Source organism: Leptosomus discolor, chromosome 1, assembly GCF_034619465.1.
Source record: "Leptosomus discolor isolate bLepDis1 chromosome 1, bLepDis1.hap2, whole genome shotgun sequence".
Taxonomy (NCBI): domain Eukaryota; kingdom Metazoa; phylum Chordata; class Aves; order Leptosomiformes; family Leptosomidae; genus Leptosomus; species Leptosomus discolor.
This window is the reverse complement of record NC_141391.1, coordinates 167,826,583-167,850,770: the sequence shown is the minus strand read 5'-3', so window position 1 is coordinate 167,850,770 and position 24,188 is coordinate 167,826,583. Positions and strand designations below refer to the sequence as shown.

Sequence of the window (24,188 nt, the reverse complement as noted above, 5' to 3'; positions counted from 1 at the left end):
AAAAATGACCCACGGGAAAAATAGGAGGAGGGAAAGACAGGCAGACAATGCAATCACTTAAGGCCTTTCACTTAGGAAATGAGAAAGTCGACTGAAAAGATTATGATTACAAAGGTATTTTAACCAAAGCTACAAAGATGGTTATAGTTTTTTTCCTCTAGAATGCATGAACAGGTAAAACCCCTACCTACTCTGCTACAAAGCACTTCTAAGAAGTAAACTTAAGTCAACCAAAAATATCTCCCAGTGACAGCATTCTATAAATTCAGAAGTGAGAGTGTTCGCAGACATTAGCTGGAAAGCTTATTGGCAAAGTCACCATATCAATACTGAAGCGATCTGGGGGAAACGTTACAATTCTTACAGAATATACCTGAGTAACTGCCAAAAAATTAGTACAGTCATTGATCGAGCCAGTCAGTGAAGAAATAATGTTAATTTCAACCATCAGAAACAAGCATTATTAATTTGGAGAAAAATTGTAAAATTAGCATTGGATAAACAAAACTTAAATAAAAGCTTCCCAAAGCCTCTTAAATGGTAATATTAGAATTGTTTCACAATTAAAGAGGCCAATGAAAAGATGCTTTTAGTGGACACCTGAAAAATTACACAGGAATTTCCTGAACTTTAATGACTATTCCCGAGTTCTTTTGTAATTTCTTTTAGGGTTTCTTGAATCCTAATCTAAAAGAGAATCCTTTAATGGTTCTTAGGCCTCTCTGGAAGACTACACATTTCCATTTCAGTTTGTTAATTTCATTACGTATCATTAATGTCCTTATTTCTTTCCTGTTCTAAATGTATGTTTCAAAATGCAGAAGAAACAGACAATGAACAAAAAGTAAATCTTTAAAATAATGTCCTTGAGTTTAGTTTCTCCAGCATATATTCTGACGGGCAAGTTTCCACAATGACTTTTTTTTTTTTTTTCTTAATTTAAGCATCCTGCATAAATCTACAGACCCACCTTAGTTCTCCCAAGTAAACAGTTTAACAGCCTTTAGATCAAACCCGGGATTAACATACAAATTCAGGAATTTGAAGACAAAACCCCCCAGTTGTAAGAAACTATATAAATAATTAATACAGCTAATTCACAAGTTCTTGGAATCGTATCAGCATTACATGCTTGCGGTCTTGGAATTCCAAGCATAACGGAACGCCTCACAAATAAAAAATTTTGGCACATACACCCTACTGTAACTTATCCAGATCTGTTTCCCCAATCCTGTATTTGATACTAGGCTTTCAATGAAGATTTAAAATCTTACAAACTACGCATACCGGTATATACACTACACAGCAGCAACTACAAAATTTTACATGCTTCTGTAACAAAGGCATCATTATAACTGTAACTTTTATACACTCAAGAAACAGGGAAGTGTTCTGTTTTTCTTTGCCAAGGGAAATGGCAACAAAGCAAGCACAAGGGTGGCTAGTATTCATAATGAGACTCATAAATAAAGGAAATTATGTGCACAGTTATTCAAAAGGTACTTTTCCTCCTTTTGTTTACCATCCTGTAAAGTTCCGTTCATTAAAAAACAGGAAAAGAGGGAAAGGCTGAAGCAGTCAGGATCATCGCTGCTGTAGCATTCGCTTTACAAAGATTAGAAAACCGTTTTAAGGAAAAACTGTCGAAACAGTGTATCATCTTGAACTTACTCAGTGAATGGCACAGAATGTGACAGAGATATATTCAAACACTACACTTAACAATTCCCAAAAATCCAAGTTTCAAAAGATATTTAGATTTTCATAAACAATTCAAGATAACCATCTGACTTCTGTGTGACAAATGAAGACAGAAATTTAAGTAATATTAAAATAATGCTCTCTGCATGAAATATATGTCAGAACGGTTACAGTTAATTGAGAAGACAAGCAGTTACAACAAACAATTAAAGCAACCCCCAACTCTCTTGTCAATTTAAACGATCCTTGCATGAAAAGAAAATTACCTCCATTGAGATTCGTCTGTGTATCCGGTTTCTGAGACAAACACCTGTGGGAGACTGAACTTCATCAGAAGACGTTCCAGAAGCTTGGTCACTTTCACCATCTGACCCCATTTTCAGATTTTCATGAACAATATCTTAAAAATAATCCAAAGAATTGAAACCAGTTAATCACTATCCCAACAAACGTCTCTCTCGTACAGGTGGAAAACAACTGTATCATCACTGTGCTCTGGGTTGTATGGCACAGTCAAAACCTCATCACTGTCATGGTAGTCTTGATAGACCTTTTATGGCTCAGGAATCACAAAAGGAACACGATTACTTTATCGGACTTCTACACTAACTTTGTCATTATTTTTCTTACTGAGTTTGCAGCAGAACTCAATTTTCGAAAACAAAAGACAGACAGTTGAATCTCAATTTTAATTCCTATAAGCCACCTTCCCCTCATGGCTTCAGTTTCCAAATTCGCTCACTATCCCTTCTTGTTTAGATGCTCTTGGATATAAAACATTCTGGAGAATATTTAACATTTTCAAATCAGACTACCTGATGTTAGCAACCAAAACGGTATCTTCAGAAAGCTTAAAACCCCCTGAAAGTTATAGGTATTACTTTTCAGAAATGCCAAATATGGAAACTTCAGATATAAAACCCACCAGTGTGCATGTATAGAGGAAGGGGATGTATTCTGACCGCCTCAATAGAGTACCTACAATGTGCAAGTGGATTCAGCAGAGGATCCGATGTCTAGAAGCAATTAAGTGAAATCTGTGACCTTACTGAGGAGTTTAGGTAACAGATTGCCTCAGTTATACGATGTTGCAGGATCCTCATCTGAAGGATCCTCATACCAACTGAAATTGGTACTTTTAACACAATCCTGTAGATTCATCCACACAAAAGAGTTTATCTATCTTATGTACATACATATACATTACTTTTAAGGACCACCGGATCTTCCAGACTTTGGAAGACCAACACCATAATGAATCAAGAGAAGGTCAAGGTGGTGTCATTAACAGAATAAAGAGCCAAATGACTTGCAAAAGGGCACACACTGAGAAACTGGTCATACAAGCAATTCACTATGAGTAATACTCCATTATCACCTCTGAAATATTTGAACTTCAAATTAATATAGAGATTAAATACTCATACATACAAAGGAGGTGCTTCAAAAGACACCAATTTCCCTGCCCTCTCCTCATCCTTGGTATTAAGCATTATCTTGTACAGGGTAAAAGAGAACCTGAGGAACAACCTAAAATCTCAGAACTCGACCCCTAAAAAGTGCTAATATTAGCAAAACACACAGAGCTCAATCCAGCCTTACCACCAACAGACGTGAAAATATTTAACATTTGCACAGCATTACAGCAACAGAAGAGAAAACACAAGTTTCATGACTATCAACAAGCAAGAAAGCTGGATTTTCTAGAAAAAAAAAAGAGCCTTTAGGCCAATGTTTGGTTATCAGCATATCTCCTAAAATGTCTGTCTAGTTTGGCTCACATAGACTCATGTAGACTTCAAAGGATCAACTACTTCCTCAGTACAAAGAATTTCCTTTCATGGAAACCAGAATGGATATAAAAAGATTAACTCGTAAGGTATTGGCACCACGTATTTTAACTCAAAGTACTGTAATTAAACACAGAAACTAAGCATGCATCTCATGTACAAAGCAAATTTTCCAGCAGCAACATGGACGTAAATTGGATTTTCATTAAAAATCCATATTGCATCAGAATTTTCCCCGGAAGTCATGCTCAGATTTGGACTGAACGAGAAAAAAAATAAGCTGCACTCCTTGCATAATAAGAAGCAATCTTCTGGTTTCAAACAAGGTAAATACTCATCAGTGCTTCTAAAGGCATGGTAGTTTGAACCAGAGGAAAAGATTTTCAGAAAGTGGTCCCTATAGATCAGCCTTAACCTTAAGCTAAGCAGACAAAATGTGACTCCTTTGCCAAGTCTCTAAAAAAAAACAAAAACAACAAACCCTCTCTAGTTCTCTGTAGAGACTTGACAGCTGTCTTTTTAAAAATCTCTAACAAACTGCAGGAAATTATTTTAAGTAATACAAAGCATTAGCGAAAACACTATTTGCAGCAAAGCTGTGATGCCAGCATTGTTGTATCTGGTAAACAGCACATTGACCATATCAGTTCTAAAAGATTCTCTTTTAAAATACTTTTCTGAGAGGTCATGTAATCCATTTTAGCAATTACAGTTCTCAAGATTCTGTTTGTGAAATTAAGTGTAACAGCTACTGACAATTGTTCCCCAATCTATTTATCCTCATGTTAGTACAAGCCCATTGATCAGGCCCCAAAGCCTATTGTCTTTAGAGAAGCTAGACAAGAGACAGTTATCTGGGCAACCTCACCAAATAAGAAATACGAAATTAAAGAGCTATTGAATTTTAAGCCATGGAGCAATTTCTTTTTTAAAAAGACTGACACATATTAAAGTAAGCAGGTGATTGATACTATCATACTTTTTATATTAAGAGACAAAGTTTGATTAAAAAAACCCATATATATTTCAATACTACTGTAAAAAAATGACACTTGGAAACACAACACTCAGAACTACAAAAAGCATCCTAGTAGACAAGAGATAATTCTTCTACTAAGATGACCACCTATGCAATAATACACAACTAAGGACTATTTTAAGAACTCGTAACACAAACCCATTTGGGGCAGATAATGTAGCTGCAAGAAGTTTCTGCTCTTTATAAATCAGGAATGAGAAGATGAAGTGGGTCTGTACCACTCAAAATTAAAAATGCAGTATTTCACATCTAAATAAGATGATGGTCAGTCTATTTTGAATAGTGCTGTGATATGATTAACTCTGGTAAGTCTGGATAAGCTACGGACCCATAACCAAAAGGGTTTAAGCAGGAGACTGGCTGTAGCATCCAAATATCTACCACTAAGTGCATGCCTGAATTTCTGATGGGCTAAATACCCAACTGCTCCCACCTATAAGGGTTTGCAGATGTTTTAATTATATTCCAAATACGGATACTTTTAAGCTTTTAATAAATATCTTGACTGTGTTATCTTCTAATATAAATGTGTCCTTTTATTTTATTCAATTAAGAAGGCATTAGTAAAGCCTTATTTTCATTATTTTAACAGCATAAACTCAGGATAAAGCATTAACCTAGTAATTTTTGTCATTTTACACAGGTGCATGATGACAATATTTGATTAAGCAAGGACAAAAACCATGCAAATATTTCCCTAATTTCACTAAGCTTTTCTACAGGCAATTTCACCTGCACCACAGCCAGCTTGCATGGTCTTCAGAGGTTTCAATGGTTCAGTAATTTATTGAATTGCTTTCACTGAATACCCAAGCCATTCTCTTACACAGAAGTTTATTTTAATGTACTCTACATATCTAATTAAATATCCAGTATGGCCATGTAATGAAAAGCTGTAGATGACTGGAATATAACAGGAACACTACGGAAGCACATTTAAAAGAAAAGGCTGCCCTCATTTCAGCTGTGAGGAATGCAGCTCAGAAGACATTCATACAGGGAACCTTACAGTGCAGCAAATGAGAACTCCTCCAAGTGAGCTAAAATAATATCCGATAATTAGTCAGTAGTGAGTCAGACTGCATGATCTTTCCATCTTATTTCAAATTATTACAAAAATAATCACGTGACTTGCACATTGGATTCCTTCCAAGGTGCACTTTTCCAAAGCTTACTTTTTTGTCAAGCGCTACATTTTATGATTGGTTTCACTAATCACAATTCAAATTGAGGAAGGCCGTAGTGAGAAACTGTCTTTGCTGTTAACATTACCAAACTAGGAAAGCTGCATGGAAACATCATTCCTTTCAATTCCAATACTTACAACAAAGAATCAAAACTTCTCCATAACTATATCAACACAACTGGCAAAAAGAGAGATAAGCTCGTGTGGCTGCTACTGAGGTTCACCAGGAGGGTTAGTTTCAGTTGGTTTTGCAAATTCAAAGCACCTCTCCCACGTTCCCACTGATATAAATATGAAACAAGGACACTAAGTTGGGTCTGCATTCAGCCAGGTCAGATCCAAAAAGGGTTTACTGGCTCTGGCTCCATCACGGACTGCAGTAGTTAAAAGCTTCTGGAAGTGAAGACTTTAGAAGCTCTAAAGATATATACGAGCTAAAAAACCCTTAGATAGACCTTCATCCACATCAGTGGCACGGCTGATTCACAATTTGGCCTGAGAATCATCTATGTTTTTTAAAGTCATCAAGATAACCAAATACTAAATTAAAAACTACTATAAAATTTTAAAGGAAGGCACACTTTTTAGAGATGGGTTCCAAATTTTTGTCTTTACAAAACATTTTACAAAACCTAAAGCTAACAGAGATGTTTCCAAGTAGAAATTCTTTTTAAAATATTTTGGGGCTTTATACGTTACAACAGCAGAAACTCATGTTCAGTGCTCAGAAAGCAAACAAAACTCCAAAACCCTCCTGGGCTTCTCAACTGATTTATTATATTGATCATCTAATTCAAAAGCAAGCAGCATGAAGATGCACCTGTGGCAGGTCTCATTTTAATCTGTTTTAACCAAATAACCGTCCTTTAACTGCCATCATTTTGTAATATTTCAAGGACATCTCTCTGATAGCATTTTTCCACCACTGGAATGGAGGAAAAAGTGGAAAGAAAAAAAGATGAATGAAAAGAAGACGAATTAATAAAGCAAAGAAAATCAAAAGTCTCATGTAGTGTAGCATATTTGACCATCTAATTTCTGATGTCATTATCCCAATGGAGAAAACCTCAGCATCCTGCCAAGTAACAACCATTCTCATACGGCAGGAACAAAAGAAGGAAAGACACGAAGAAGGAACAGAACAAGCATTAGCAATTATGTTTGTATATGCCTGTGCTTGTGTTACCTACCACTAGATAACATGAACAAGTAGCTTACATTTTCATCAAATGAGTAAAAAAAAAAAAAAAAAAAAAGGCATCATTAACGGCACCACTGCATTCAAAGCAAAAGAGGTGTTTAACATATACATACACTCAGTAAATACATTCCATACTACTTCAACAAAATTACAAATTCTACAGGAATCTGTAGCTATTTAAAACATGTTATTACAACACTTCCTACAGACTAACATACTAAGACTGTGAGTGCTATTTAAACAGCTGATCACCTATAAAACTTGATTATATGAGAAAAATAAAATTAACGTCATTCTTCTGCAATTATTAGTATTTTTTTCAGGTGAAAAGTAAAGTTTTGAGAAAACTGGAAAACCATTAAAAGAAACCAAAAACTGTTCATGAATCTTCCTTTTGCAGAGCTGATTTGAAGTTCATACTGCAATTTTGAAGAGGAGCAAGTTATCGGTAAATTTACAATTAAAAATTCTATAAAATGTTTTTAAAGGCAACACACAAGAGTACAGAAGTATACATCTCTGCTGTTCCTGTATAGTTTATATAAATCTGATTTGACAAATAATCCAAGACTAAATATTCCTAACAAGAGATTTCTTTTAAGTACGTAATTTCTTTTTTAAAACTTTGTCTTCCTGTTAAGATTCTCAGCAACTTAAGCAAAGCTTGGCTAGGCAAAAAAAAAAAAAAAAAAGTATGTAAGACTTGAGTGAAATCAGGAATTGATAGAGCAGTCAAACTGTGCACACTAAAACCTGTTTTCTTCTGGGATAACAACAGCTGCTAAAGTCCATTCAAGGACAGGATTCTTTTGTCAGTTTCAATGGTAGCATAAACAGTAAAAAAGCAAGGTTTTGAACACTATGACTGATATTTTAGCAGAGGAAGGTATGAGTGGTTTGACTACTATCTTGACTCATAACTTAATCGTGCAGGAGATCAGTTTATCACACCCAGTTCTAAAGGAGGGCAGAAGACTGAAAAATTCATAAAATTCTAATTAAATTGTGACTCGCTCTCATTTTCTAGTATTAATTAATTAAGTATAATATAAGATAACATAAAAGCAGGGTAAAACATTAATGGTGACCGGAGGCAGCAACATGGTAAATGACTTGAAGGAGAAGAAAAAAAATTTCACAACTTATTTGCCCCATAGAACCACAAATACAGCTTGGGATCACAACAAAAAGATAATTATAGTTGAGTGGCCTTAATTTACCACTGAAAAAAGCAATTTTTTTCTTATAATAATGAAAAGTCTAAGAAATATACCAGTTCTGTTTAATTTCCACTTATATGATGATTATCATCTATTTTTATCATATTAAATTCATTGCAGTTCTCGCCAATGCTTAACTGAGATGGATAAACAGGTTTCTTGCAAAGTATTAAGAACGAATATTTTGTAACTTTTGGAACTTTGCAACTTCTGAAAGACTCATGGGTAACTTCTGTGTGTTCTTGTAATTGCTTTCTTCCTGAAAATCTTGAGACATACAGTACCTTAAAAACAAGAACTCCAGAAAAAATTACTGCATTCCCAGAGATTTATTAAAGCATTAGAATAATCATATCTCTTGCTAAGAATCAATACAGACATTATTCTTCACAGGAAAATTAACTTAAAAAAAAAATTTAGAAAATTACCTAATCTGCTCCCATTTCTGGGCATTGCCATGAAAGAGCCGAGGCTGCCCCCTATGACGCTATGTGGTCTCCGTAAAGGGGGCTTCTTGAAAGATCCTGTGTATTGGTGGAGAAATGAGTGCATGCTGTGAGACGTTGGAGGCCTGCCATTCTTCACAATAGGCTCTACAATTCACAAGGATCAAAATATTCATTCCCACAAGCAAGCAGGAGTGTCAGGAACATGCCAGAAGAAAAAAAAAGAAAAGAAAAAAAAATAGTTACTAGACAGGAAATCACCACTCTGGTAAGATTCTCTTTCATACTAACAGTAGACCACCATACTGCTGCCATTTCTCTATTAACAAATTAATACAAAACACAGCATTAAGTATTACCCAAATTTCATTTATTAAATTCTGTCACTCTGCTGCTGGATCAGTAAATGACCTGAATATACCGTCTAAAAATATGAATAAAACCTGAATGTAGCTTTTAATATCAGCATAATTATTTTCTTCTGAATTAATGATTCGCCTTATTGCACAATGTTTCATCTTTACCATAACTTAAACAGACCAGCTGTTAGATCAACTCACTTGATGAGCAAATCCAGCTGCAAGCCTTTGGAAATACTCTCCTTCTCAAAATTCTTGAGGGTCACTAATAGCAAGGCCTTGCTACTGGAAGTCCTTACAAAGAAACATACCTGTCTATACCCACCAGAGCCATAATTAAGGTTATTAACTTACAGGACATAAAAATAACTAAGTATTCAATGATTTATTTTGGCTTTCTATTGGATTGTGTCTCAAACAGTTCACTGTACTTAAGACTTAAATCCAGAACTGTAAGGGTTTTTTTTAATTATTATTGATAAACATTTTCTGAAAAAGATGAAACATTAGAAACTTTAAAATCTTATATAAAAATGTGCACAGAAATTAAGTGTTTGTGTTCTTTCAGCAACCTGACTCTGCACACAGGGAGTAGTACTCAAGGACTGCCATAGTACTAGAAGCAGTCTTAACTCTTAAAATACCAGAGGATTTTTTACTGCAACAAGAACAGATGTCAGCTTGCATTGACTGTCACAAAAATGGACTTATCAGAACCACTGATGAAGTCATTCATATGAGAAATTAAACAAATACTCTTGCTACAGAATAAGTACCCCGAGGCCAGAGTCACCCAGCAACTACACACAAGCGCTGTCCCCATACTAGGAAAAAGACCAGAAGACAGGCCCAAAGAACACTTTAGATTCAAGTAATTTTATTTTTCCATCACATGATTCTTATTACCATTACAGATACATGTTTTTTGGTATTATTCAGAAGACAGAAAAGCAGCAGCCACACATCGAGCAACCGCAGCGTGAGTGCTACTGAATAGAGTGGCACCTCCCGAGGTGTTTCTAGAGCTGCTGCTCCCAGGGTGTAATGCAGCTGGGATCTGCTCAGAGCTCCACTCACACCTGCTGGGACAGGGAGCAGTCTGGCATGCTATTTCATCACCCAGACTTACATTCTCGCATGCAGGGACTTCAAAATCTTGCTTTCCCTTCCAAAAATTATATAAGAAGAATAATATAGCAGCTAGGAGAACTTACTTTATGGAAAACAGAACTTCAGTGTTGAAGGAAAATAACAGCAAGAAATACCTAATAACCTAAGGAAAACATCCTGAAGGGAACCCGTTCCCTCCCCACATGTACAAAAACCTTTTGGGTATATTATTACGATTGGTCTGAAGCAAAGACACAGAAGTACATAGACAGAACTACATACCCAAGGAGAGGCCAGTGACTTGAAAAAATATTTTTTAAAAGGAATTTTTGCACATAAACAAGAATAATAGAGTAAGGCCAAAAAATCCCTTTAACTCAGCTGCTGCAGGAAAAAACATAAAAGCCAAAAAAAAAAAAAGCTTCAGGCAGAAAACAGAATGTGAAAAGACACGTCAGCACTGTCACAAACCTGCCTGCGTCTTTCATTTAGCATCTTTCATAAATACAGCTTCAAAGTGGGGGAACATGAGGAAAAATACACCATACGTCTGTGTATATGTTCGCCAAGTACGATCAGTGTCTTCACCTTCAAAACTCTGCACATCTCTGTCCCAAATCCTTATTTCTGTTTCTAATACATACCTTGTCATCCCTTTTGATTTAAGGGTGGTATCACCTTCCTTGTTGTGTGCCTTCAACAGCAGATTTATCCTAGGGCAGCAGGCAGCAAATTCCTCATCAGTTTTTGAACAGAATCTATTACTACTTCGACATGACAGGGAACAGGTTCACATACAGCACAACTACTGCTTTTGCTTTTTATACGTAAAAACTGCCGTCTGCTTTTTGACTTTCTTACTAATCTGATTTGAATTTGATCTAGTTTCTAGTCGAAAAACCTCATACTGAGTTTACACACAGTGCTGAACACTGAACATCCAAATACCAGATGAGTACATAGTTTGTTCTGTTGAGACAGTCATCAACGGTTATAACTATGATCCTCAGTGGGTTTTAGTGGCTAGTTTGCATAATTTTGAAGTTACTGCTTCATTTGTATTCCTTATATAAGCAATAAAACCCCCATATATTAAGCATGTAATTCCACTTCATTTTAATTGTTTCTAAAACTAAATTTTTATGAAAAGAGAGCGCCAACTCAAAGAGAAGCTTTTATTGGGAAACAGGGAAATAAACCTCTCCTTCTGACCAAGCCCTGCTACATCAAGAAAAGCAGAAGTCCCTCAGTTTTTTTGTTTTGTCTTGCTTTAAAGCCTTAATAATAAATCTAGGAAGAATGTTTCCAGAATCTTTTTTTTGTAGCGTGGAAACGTACTGCTAAAAATCACTCAAGTATTTTTTAGCTCTGCCCCTAGTGTCAATAGCCTTACACTTTGGAGGGTAACTTAAACCCTCAGTGAAGTGCTGAGACAGACCGATGCTTGGTAACTGGAAGCGAATCTCCCACGGCAAGACTGTCTCATGCACAAAAATGCAAATTCTGCATCACAGTAAACATTACTTTTCCAGTCCTAATGAGAAACTGAAGATGCCAGGATACACCTCAACAAAGGTCAGAAAAGCACCAAAGGCAGCACAGGAAAGGGCTGGAAGCAAAACTCTGCCTGTGAATGTGACAGCATGTGCCTCAGCCATCCTGGCCACCCATACCCACACCTCTATACATTCGCTGGATACCACCAGTACCATTAACCACACTGGTGTGTATGCACACATGGGAACTATAGCTGTGTTCATAGAGCAGAGAGTTAATAATTTCCCTTTTCTACTCATGCTGAAACTATTCTATCTCCATGGACTGCGTAGCACGTAAAAAAGGTCAGAGGTTATGAATGACTAAGTAGAGAATGGAGTTTTATGTTCATTACTAACATGACAGTGTGATAAACAGAGATGATTGCTTAAAAAATTTGTTTTCCTCATGGCACTGGTAGATTTGCACATATTTTACAGCTTAAAAACAAAATTCCTAAAACATCCTAACGTACAAAAAGTTTGGCTCAACTATAAGGATAAACACAGGTCACATTAATAAGCAAACAGCAAATTTATATAAAAATGAAAGAAAATGGTTGGCAGAATAAGATCCAATTATACAGAAATAGCTTTTGCCATGATAGGCAACTATTACCTTACTGCACTGTCGAAAGTACTGTTCTAAATTATGGAGCCCATTATAAAATTTAGCAACAATTATTTAGGTCATGTAGTAGGACAAGCATAACTACCAACAGACAGTGAAATGAAGGTTACAAAAGCTCTCAGATTACTAGTATACTTCTGACTAAGAGAAGTGTTAATGGTACTTGCTTACAAAAGGTTTTTAAAATCCTAGTATACATTAATTTACAAGAAGGAGGAATCATATGGCATTTTATGATGGTATCACATGTAGACTTCTGGTCTGAGAAAGTATTTTTGTTATATAAAGTTTGCATCGTCACATGCTAGAAACTTTTAAAGAAACATTCGCACGAATTCTTCATTGTGTGCTGCCTTCTCCTTGCAAATGTGACAATAACAGCTAAGAGCCAGAACAAATACTGAAAATGATCAAGCAAACTCTTGCAGGAAACAATTTACAAGATGGTTTACTATTATTTTTGTGCATTTAGGAGACACAAGATTTAATGAAAGTGCTTTTGAAAAAAAGTGTTTAACTCCCTCTGTCTGAAGATCCCCAAGTACTTCTTCCAAGATTTCATTTAATTCACTTAAAGAATTTTTTTTTTTTTTTCAGGAGTATTAATATGTTCAATCAGTACATTTAAAGGGTTAGCGCTGCAGTTTTGAGGTGCAAATTTAGTGCAACTGCTTGGTCTTGAATAAGATGAGTCAAAACTGTAAAAGCTAAATGCCTTCACTACACACAACTATAAACTGCTTCTTATAATTTTATCTCTGTGATTATAGGTCTAGTTTGCCTTTAAAAAAAAAAAGTTTCCCTATATAAAACTCACAAACATTCCTTACATTAGTGCCACTGTACTTGGTAAATATATCTCGGCAACCACTCAAAGGAGGTGTTTCCAGTAGCAGCAGCACAGTAGGTATTTTCATGGTGCTATTGGTTTAATATTCAGCCACAGCCAAAATGACAGAAATTAAGCGGGGAGTAGAAAACCACCACTATGCAAGCGTATGGATCTACTGCTATTATGCACAGTTCTGGTCTTCCTCTCTCAAATGGGTCAAAACTGCCCAAGTCCGAAACAACCCACAGACCTGCAGGAGGGCTGAAGAGGGCACCCAGTGATCAGCTGCATCCACCACCTCCTCCAGCACAGGAGCGAGGGTCACTGAAAAAGCCAGCGTGGCAGGTCACTCACGGAAGTGGTTCTTCACACCACGCAGCCTGCAGAAACCTCTCACCACGGGGCGTTAGGGCTGTCAGAAGCTTACAGGACCCAAGGGGAGACTGAACAAGAAACCTGCTCAGGGTTACTAACTGCACAGAGACTTGCCTAGTTCAGGAAGTCTCTGAACTAGAAACCGGTACAGTACTCTGGGGAAACGGCGTTATATTTTGGGCTCTAATCTTAGACTTGCCCTTAAATGTTATCCTCAGAGACTGGAGAACAGACAGGTAGAACTCCAGCCGTCCTTACAGTGCAAGACTTGTGCAGCACCTGGGCAGTATGCTCATGTTGGCTCAGACTGGCACAACCATTCCGGCGAGGGCGTTATTAATTATTTACCTCTAGCTTCCCTTCCTCACCCTGCTCTATAATCTGTAATTCCAAAGTGGTAAAACTTACAAATACAGAAAGAGAACTGCAAGACAGACTTCTCAGTGGTTCTTTTTAGATCGTCAGTTTTGGTCAGTTGTTATTATATTCTCTTCAAATTTTGGCTAGAAAACCACTTCATCTTTGACTCATCTTTCAAGGAATGTCATTTCAATTCTGACATTTCTTATGCAACCTACTAAACTATCATGCAAATCTAGTCTTTAAATGTGAAAAAAGTTAACTCAAACATTCTGAATGAGAATATTTATAAATACTATACTAGTGTACATGATGAACACGTGGTTATCTTCTCCAAGTCCCTGAACACTTCTTGAAATATGAATATGTCCTGCCTTTTTTTTTTTTAATTTTACATATATATAGACATATACACACACACACAGATACATATGTACACATTTATTTTAATGCCACATCCATGTTATCTTGCTTAAGAGTGCATCTTCAGCAAGGTTTAAAATTGGGCAACACATGATGACTGTGCACTGCTGTATTACTTGATTTTCAAGTCTGGCGAACGCTGAGCTGCTGGTTTATTTAATTTGGATCCTTTTCTTGTATTTCTCGCATTCTATCATTCAAGCTTCCGTTATTATTGGCATAATGCAAAGTAACTACAACAGCACTATTCAAAGAAAATACTGTTTAAAATGCAACCAGCCTCGTAAGAGTTGCTAGACCATGTTGCTGATCTGTTTCAGAATACACACATATATTTTAAGAAAATACGGTACCCAGTGAGGTACCACTGCTTTGCCAAGCTTAAAATAATGCCAACACCAATGCTAACAAACATACAAAACCAGGAAATAACTCAAATGAGCCGCTGAAGTCTTCCAATTGTGAAGTGACAGAAATTTATGCTTGAACATAAGTGGACCTGATTTTTTTATTTCATATTTACGAGAACTGCCAGAGTCAAGTAGAACAGTATCATATATATAACCAAGAAGCTTGTCTGAGGAATTAGTTAAAACCAGTTATTTTATGAGGTTATAAAGAGGTCTCCTCTTTTTCCTTTAACTGCAATTTAAATTAACCACAAACCCTGACCTGAAATTACTCTCAAGTTAAGCAATTTTTAGTAAATCCCCAATGTTTCTTTTCCTTGTCCATCTATGTTAACAAAGAGCCACACTACCACTTTCTTTCCTGTGCTGGATTTACTTAACTGGATTTACTTAATCTGAGCTCCAGAGAGCCTGCAGAATTGCCTGGCATTTCTATGCAAGGCCTCAGCAACTGACATACTGTCACACGTCAGTCAGCTGGTGGATTAAAGAAAGAAAGTGTTTTCATTAGGAATGTAAATGCATTTTAAAAACACATTTTATGAATATATAATACCACGTATTCAGATACCTCTTTTTTCATGTCCCATGAGCATCTCTATTATGTGACAAAAAGACCAAGCTGGCTTTCAGATTTCACTGCCTGAATTTTCAAATGGTATTTGCTTCAGCTAGCTTTAATAAAGAATCAAAATCACCTGTCATACATGGTGACATCTTCCCCTTAAATCAAGCACCTCTGATAGAGCTGAGTAAGTCTGCAAGAAAATGCATTATTCAGTAACCAATATCCATTCTGGACATGGAAACCATTCTAATACATATTTTAATTTCATACAAATAAGGTACATAAGGGTGTTTTTTCCTAATTAAAGTAAGACAGATATCAGAAACATAGCATTTATGATCTCTGACTGGGGTATATAATGGGGATTGAATCCAGGCACGCTCCTATTCTAAGTAGGAATGAACTTTTGTGCGACAGCAAGCCTGCCACATTTCACTGCTGCTACCAAAAAAGGTGGCCCAAGGTCCTCCCCCAGCAAAAAAAATAAGTGTAATTTTGATTTCAGTTTTTGAACTAAATCATCACAGGGCACACAGAGTGTGGGTGCTGACAGAAGGGTGGAGGCAGAACCTCACCACTTTTAGCTGCAGCTTGACTTCAGATCGGCTCAACTATAACAAAATCTCACTAAATGCCCTGAGAATCAGTGACTGTTTTTTATAGGACAGGACTGTACCCTGACCTCACCCTTGCTCCAAAAAACTTCCAGGGTTGTTTGTTTTTTGATTTGGTTTGGTTTTCTTTCCATTTTGATAGAGAATGGGAAGTGTCAAAACTCTACACGTGTGAAACTAAATATTCATTCTCTAAAGAGACTTGCATTCATGAAGCTTGCGATGCATCATGATAACCTTTTAAAACTATTTATATCGACTTTCTCAAATGCTGCTGTCGTATAGCTTAATCATATTTTGGCATCATCTGCTACACATTCATTTTACTAATCTGAATGTATGCTCTATTAATGATTACTCAATTTTTACATGCCTATTGGCAACAAAGACTGGGTTTTTTTGGACCTGCAATACAAAATATTTTGAACAAACAGCTTTCCTGAGTTGTCAAGAAGCCTTTTATTTCTTCAGAAATTGCAGAATGTAAGCAGGTGAATTTCTGATACTTTAGAGCTGGTATGCTGCACTGTACAATATTTAATTACACTGCTGTAAGGCTGTTAAGACTCACTCAGTAAAATTAGGTGATTGCAGGTGATAGCTCCTGTAGAAGAACTATTTAAACAACCCAAAGCAGCTACACGTTTGCTGTACCTGTACTCTCAGAGAGCTGCAGGAGGAGCACTGTATAAAACACCGTATATTTATACATTATTTTATGGGATTGTTTCCTTGGACTCTGTTATGTGATATCCAGGAGACCATTAAGTGACTCTAAAAATAGAGTAACCACTCAATACCACTTAAAACTCTATTTATTCATTAAATAATAACTGAAACCTTCAAACTATTGACTATTACAATATTAAAAACTTAGCAGAACCTCAAGATATTCCTCCCATTGCTCCATTTGAGTACAGCACTCGTTTCCAGAGCAAACATTCTTCACTCGGAAGACAGAGGACAAAAAATATTGGTAGTACGTTTGAAGAAATATGCTGACAGAACCTAAAGAAACAGTCTTCCAAGTTTCTCCCAGAAATGAAGTAACTCAATTATTAAAATGGCACCAAAACATCCTGTAAACTGTTGGTTTTGTTTGTTGTTTTGTTTTCTTTCTCTCTCTTTTTTTTTTTTTACGTGGGACAAAAAGGACCGAATTTAGAATTTTTTCCAAGGAATCTGTTTAAACTACAAAAACAACAGGTAACACACAGGGCAAAAAATGAGACTGAGATATCTAAAACACACTATAAAAAGCCTTTAAAAGTTGACTTCATATACAATGAGGTTTTGCCTACAGTCTAGGTACCAAGACGAAGAAGATCACAATCAAATGAAATACATTCAAAGCGGAAAACCTTCGAGATTTATGTATTTCATACTGTTTAAAAGATAATTCTCAAGCTAGTACTTCTGGTCATCAGAACGTGTACTGGAACATAAGCATGGTAGTCCCATACCTCCAATCATGTATGGATGACACACCACCAGTTACTAATCTTCCCTTTTAAAAAAGTAACTCCAGAAGGCATCGCACTACACCAAATCCTTCAGATCACTGTTTCAGGTACAATTTAAAGGAATGTGAGTCAGCACCGTAAGCAAGATACAAGTAACCAAGGCCTCCATCCTTGCGCCCCCACACACAACTACCCTGTAGCTCTGAATGCAAACACCTGTGAGGCCACACTGCCAACCAAATTAGGAAACAGAGGATCTGGCTCCTCCTTGTTACACATATTTTACTTTTCTGTACTTAACAAGTCCATCTGAATGCCATTTGAGAACAAATCCCTACATATCCATCAGCGAGCCTACGCTAGCAGAAATGTGGTGTATTTAGAGTCCAATCCTGCATCTAAGCATCATATTCTCTTGCCAAACCTGCGTTCCGCTTGTGAAGGAAAACACTTATGAGCGGACAACACCCCCCCAGGACTACAAGTCTCTGCAGCATGCTTTTAGGCACCGAATTTTCATGCTCATTTCACTTTATAAACACTTCCACACATGAATAGAGCCTTCAGGTTTTGTGGGAAGAAGCAAATTAAAACAGAAGGGAAGAAAGAACACTATGTTGTGCAGTGTACGTGGGATGGAGAAACCATACTGAACAGTAACAAAAATTGATGTATGCCACAGCACAGAAGGGTACATACAGACTATAATAAAAACATCGTCAGTATGATGGAAAGGACAGTACAAGGTTCAATATTTATCTGTGACAACTGCCAGTTACTTGCCGTAATCTGTAGCTCTGGAATGAGCTCTAGCACTTTGGGGGACTTTCTCCTCTTCCTAGTATTTTTATATTGATACTTCCCTTCAGTATCAACGGAAAAATTTGATTGATTTATTACCAGTAAGTATTTCTGTGCTCATATTTTCAATTCAATAACACTGTCTTGAAAATATGTTGCAACACACTGTTTTCCTTCCATACTCAAGGAATCACACATAGCAGATGGAATGGGAATTTCTCAGCTGCACTGAAGATGGTATGAAATGACTACAACTACAAAGACATTTGGATGTTCTGAGACAGTATTGCAATGTGTCAATTTTTATAAACATTCATTCCTCTTATCAGAGTATTAACTAGTCATTAAGGCCTTAAACCTAAAAAACACTTACGCACTTTACTGTGGCTGATCCTTCCATTATTACTCACACCTGTAAAATTACAAAAAAATTATGCATGTGTTTGTGAGACTGGATCCTGTGATCACATCACTGAGCTAAAACAGACCAAATGGAGATATATATTATTCTACAAATTCATTAAGCCATTTCCATCACAATCTCACTTGTTTTGGTTTAATACGTATGTGTGTATATATCTACATATAAAAATAAAAACTGGCATTATAGAATGGCTTTCCAAGTTACTTATATATTAATGCAAGAGCTGTGGATGTATTTTTGAGCAAATCTTAAAAGCATGTTTGGAGTTTGTGATAACGTATTTATAATATTAGACAATACAGCCACATTTTTGCTTTCATTAGAGAGCATATTCATATGTATTTAAAGTATTTGCATACATTTTACAGTTAATTGGGTTTTAAATATGCATGATTTGGATGTTACTTCTAGCCAAATTTCATTAGTATGTCATTGGCAACGAAAAATTTCAGGAGCGAATTTAGTTGTCAACTGCTACAAATTACCATTTAGTATTTTCAATATTAATCTGAATACATATATAAAGGTAGAACCTAAAATTAAAAAAGCAAGCCAGCACACTGTTAGTGTCCTTGAATCAAGACAGAATGAAAAATAAACCACAAATCCAACTAATTGGTTTTACATGTTGAACATTAGAGACCAGGAAAAGCTCCTGTACTTGGACAAAAGAATAGCTCAAAGTATACTTCATACAGTCCACAGTTCATAAGGCTTCAGATGTATATTAGGCATTTCACTGGCCCCTCTATTTTTACGGCTTATGCAACTGATTTGGCGATGCTTCCTCACGCAGAAGCCAATTATGATGAACATAATTTGTAAGGCAGATTTAATTATATACACGTTTCTGGTCACTAAATAACTTGATGGTGTTCCAGAAAAACCAAACCCAAAACTTGGTTATTCTACCTTCAGTGCAATAGCTCTGTGCTACCACATCGAACAATATGGGTTGATCCCTGCTAATCCCATTTTGCTGCTGATGGATGAGTGCTGCATACTGAGATTGTACTGACATCACGCGATGAAGGAGGCTGCGTATGAAATGAGATTGCGTACAAAAGGTTAGCTGATTCAGTGGTATCAATGCACTGTGAAGAAATCAAAAGTTATGAATCTATTTTTATGTCTGTGACCTACAAATGGGACAATTTGTTCTGCATTAAGAGTCCTGTTCTTTAAAAGTAAATCTTCAAACAACCCACTCAAAGCCGGAGCTAATGACAAGGTGGGTCTCTGGATTGGAGCAACAGTTATTTGAAATCAGAGGCAATTGTTCTGGGAGAGGAAACATTTGGCAGGGAGCTGAACAAGACAGGTTATTGCAAAAGGGTGACCATGACAAAAGGTCCCTGGTAATATGTGCATGAGATCTACATCTGGAATCGCAGTGCTATAATAAAGATTTTACAGAAGATGTATGTGAAAATCAGAAAGAGATGAGCATGGACCCTAGGTCAGTACAGATGTGGTTTTCTATGGAAGCAACCTCTACAACCTCTATGGTCCAGTAACACAGTTTTTTTCCAGGAAGGAAAAAAGCCAGAGTGTGTAAAATTATATCCTTCAGTGAATTCAGCCATCAGAATGGAATGACAGGAGACAAGACGGGGGATTTGCTAGGAAGAAAAAAATAGAACGAAACAAAACTGGACAACAATGGAAGAAAATTCTGCTTTAAAGGCCTTCACTGTGCAGGGTCTATCCTTGCCTTCTGGTGTGAGAAGAACAGTTGCAATGTCCTTCAACTCTCATTTCTCAAGATCATGATGCAATAACGGTTGAAAATAAACCACATTTGAAGAACCACTTTCTGAAGATTGTTTGTATCCCTGACTTTGATTCTCTGTAGATCAAGATACCGGCTTGCCTTTGATTCACTAGACTGTGCTTTTTAAGTTCCCTTAAGAACAGATCCAAAGCCTGCAAACTGGGCACATTTGTGTTTCTCTGTTCCACAGAGTAAAGGAGCTGTTTATTCTTCTTAAAAGCAAAACTAGGGAGATGGTTACTCCTGTGTTCTGCACTCCTGAGATCAGCACCACCGCAGTAAAAGATGCACTTTCAAGATCTTAATACAGCTATCACTTTATAAACTATGCTTCAAGAGACTACATCCTCTCATGTGTCCCAGCTGGATATTTACAGTTAGCACAGGCTTCCTAGCATTCTGATTTTATGACATGCCAAGGCAAATCTTCCCCATTTAAGCACTCCTCTGTAAGTAATTTTTAAAAATAACATCCACTGAAGGATTTTTTTCCAGGCTATACTCTCTATCAAACTTGTCTTTCAGCAAAAGAGAGAACTTGTTTCCCAACTGTTTTTTCCAGCCATTGTTGTTGCCCACACCCCCATTCCTATGGTCTGTCTGAAAACTACTCCTTCCAAAATACCTTGATCCATGGGAAAAAAAAAAAAAAAAGAGCTTCCCTTAGAAAAGCAGGACTAGCTGGTGTACCAAACATTTTCCAACCCTACTTTCTAAGAAAAGTAGGGTTAGAAAGAAAAGGGAAAACAAAGGAAAACAAAAGTCCACAGAGTAGTATCCTGTTCATCTCTACAAGATCAAAGAAGGACAGATACTAATATCTGCATTCTAGAAGTATCAGAAAAAAGGAAGCAAATGTCAGTAAATTTTTTTTTAATGACATAGAATGATGAGTTAAAGATTACGCATAGCAAAAGTACAGTTTATATTTATTATTCTTCCTCTATCAAGAGGATCAACAACACGTCAGGGTATCCAAAGGTACTCTAGTAAGGTATTAACAACATTTCTGAGTTTTAAGCATAGCATGTATTGTATCACACAATACTAGCACATAAGCTTTCTTTTGGCCAACAAAATAATGTGAAAAGCAAAATAAAAGGAGCACTGAAAGCTAAATAAAGTAGTTGTAATTAGAAATATTTTCATCAATTGTATTTTTATCACTTTAAATACCTACTGAGACGTTAACTTTGTCAAAGTTTGGCAACAAGCATGCAGAAAACAAAAAGTATTGCTGTTTGAGATAATTCTCAGATAGATATTACAAATGGCAAATAGATTCATACATGGTTAAGATGGTGTAAGCTCATGCTTCTATAAACGAGTTATTGTGTCCTCTGTCCCTTGAGCTGGCATTTAGAACATGGTCCAGTTTAAAGTAAAACCTCTTTACTCTTCATGGATCCAGGTTTCAACTGAATCAATTCAGCAACCCAGTTCACTACATTCACTGATGCTGGTGATGATTTTTCATGTGCATTTCCCAGTGTGAAAGTAATACCTAGCAGTTATTTGCATAATGAAATCAATCTGTCAGAAGTATATACAGGTCTGAACAACATATACATGAGTAACAATGGCTAATACAAGTGAAACCATGTGGGACAACTGCTCAGTGTCTCAAAGCACTTTGTACGTATCAGTGCAAAAATACTACAATAATTGTTTCAGAGTAGACCTGTTGTATCAACACATAAAAAGTTTCAATAAACATCATTTTCCAAACTATTGGGCATGGCCCATGATGAAGACAGGACAATAGCAATGAATATACCAGGGCTTAAGGGTAAAAATGAAAAATATGGATAGCCTTGTTTTGACAAAGGTAAATTCAGCTTTCAAAACTTTGGTATGCAACAGATCTTGGATGGGGTTTTAAAAGTCTGCAGGGCAAATTCCACTGCCTCTACTTCTCAAATTTCCCAGCCTGTCAGTCGTCAGTGGGAAAATTCAGAATCATTTATTGGCGTGAAGCAGGAGAGGGGAAATTCGGATCACATGATGCTTGAGAAAATCTTACATGTCAGCAGAGCAAGAAATAACAGTAACCAGCACAGAAGATGAAATATGACTTAAATGCTGCAGCCCAGGAAACAGAACAAAGCAACAAAACCTCTTCCAGCCGTTATTACTGCAGATTGCATTCAAAAGCAGTATCATCATTAATGTGGACTTTACAGCAGCCAGTACATTTACGGGATCAGCCAAAGACCTGCATAAGAATATACAGGCAAGCTGGTTGCCCTGAATGTTTCTAGTCACCTTCATACTGCTGAAGAGAAGTACTATTCAGAGACGTGAAGATGTGACAGAATTCTCAGACTAGTGCACTGCATGACCAATGATAAGGTAAACAGTTTTATTTATAACACTTAATCAATTACTATCAATCATATTACTCAATAATGATTTTGAGAAAAAATTTAATTTGAAGCCATATGAAGTAGATGTGAGACAGATGAAATTCATACAACAATGGGTTCATTCACTGAAAGAGCATCTATGACCCTTGCTGCACACCACATGAAAATATCAATTTAGGTAGCTTTTGACAAACAGCTGTGTAACAGTTCAATATCAAGGCAAGCCAAACCAATATGTAACAATGTATCAACCTGTTAAAAGAACTACGGTAGTCAGGTGTAAGACAAATCAAAAGAAAAGGTTAGTGAGAAAGTCCATGCAGTTGTGAAAACTGAAATAAAACCCAACAGTGCTCACTTGAGTGGGGCTTGACAAAATTCTTACGTTTTCTGTAAAGTGAAAGATATGCTTACCGTTATCTTTACTGCTGTTTTCTTCAATTGTCATTTGTTCTGCTAGCTCAGACAGCGATTCATCGATGGTCTGGCTTCCACGCAAGGTTAAGGAAAGTCTCCTCTTAAACTTTTTCATTCTATCAATATTAAGTCTGGCTTAAGGAAGCCTGAAAAAAAGAGATTAAAAAGCAAAAAGTGAGGAAAAAAAACTAGTTCAGCAGAAAATGAAATTTAATTAACTCACATAAAAATGCAGGAAGGCTTCCAGAAAATTCAGTCAATATGCAAGTTATCCTTAAAACAATATCCTTAAAGCAAGACTACTCCACTGGACTGAAGAAGAGTATCTTGAGAGGTAGATGCCCATACATTTTCACAATTTTTATTTGTTAGGGAAAACAATAATCTTTTTTAAAAACAAAACAAAACAGCTAATTTGATCACTAATTTTACAAACTAACAACAAAATAGTCATCCGAAAGCTTGTGCGCTCTGTTGCCTCCTCTGCAGCCTCTTTTACCAAACCCACTGAGGAGGAGGAGGCTGGAACCTTCTCTCTCTTTCAGCCCATTTGTTTACAGATGAGAAGTTACTGAACTATATTTTGCCCTTCTCACAAAAGGAGGAAGGGGATAACACTAAAAGCCTTAAACACAAAAGCAATTCTCAAACCTGATCCCACCTCTAGGGAAATAGATAGCCAGGGCCTGATAACGACAGCTAGAATGGACATTTCTGTACAGTCAGGCAATAAGGCTAAACTGGGAACAAAGCAGGAGGCACTTTCTCCACAGAAAGTGTAAGCAAACAAGCATAATAACAAAGGTCCAGGCCAATAAACACGTTGCCCCAAGTCTAAGCTGGTAAGCGACCTTCGCAGTGTGTCACGTTCGCCTGTACATGACAAAAAGCACCATTCTGTCCTTCATTACTCCATATGGACAATTCACCCTAGATGTTATTTCAAAGCAGCTTGTTAATCAGCTCATAGCCTCCAAGAATCACATAGACAGTGTCAAACACAAGCACTGCACACTTTTAAGTCTAAGCTGCTCATATATTTTTTCCTGCATCAGCCTCTTTGCACTCCAAAATGAGTAATTCACACACAAAATTAAAAAAATCAAATTTTCCCCAACATCCTCCTTTAAACAGAGAAATGCA

At 36.6% G+C, this 24,188-nt stretch overlaps 1 protein-coding gene across 2 annotated transcripts in view; it reads right to left on the bottom strand.

Annotated features, from left to right (window-relative positions):
• CDK17 (cyclin dependent kinase 17) overlaps positions 1-23,163 on the bottom strand; it is a 55,182-nt gene extending 32,019 nt beyond the window's left edge. Inside the window, exons 1-4 of one of the 2 annotated variants that reach the window (XM_009948425.2) lie at positions 23,043-23,160; positions 18,438-18,476; positions 8,566-8,730; positions 1,968-2,101 (exon numbers count right to left, since the gene is read on the bottom strand). In XM_009948425.2, coding sequence (XP_009946727.1) covers positions 1,968-2,101; positions 8,566-8,730; positions 18,438-18,476; positions 23,043-23,160 — 456 coding nt within the window. Of the gene's footprint in view, positions 1-1,967; positions 2,102-8,565; positions 8,731-18,437; positions 18,477-23,042 lie in introns of both variants that reach the window. The other variant, XM_009948432.2, reaches the window with a different exon arrangement.
• Positions 23,164-24,188: the final 1,025 nt, after the last annotated feature.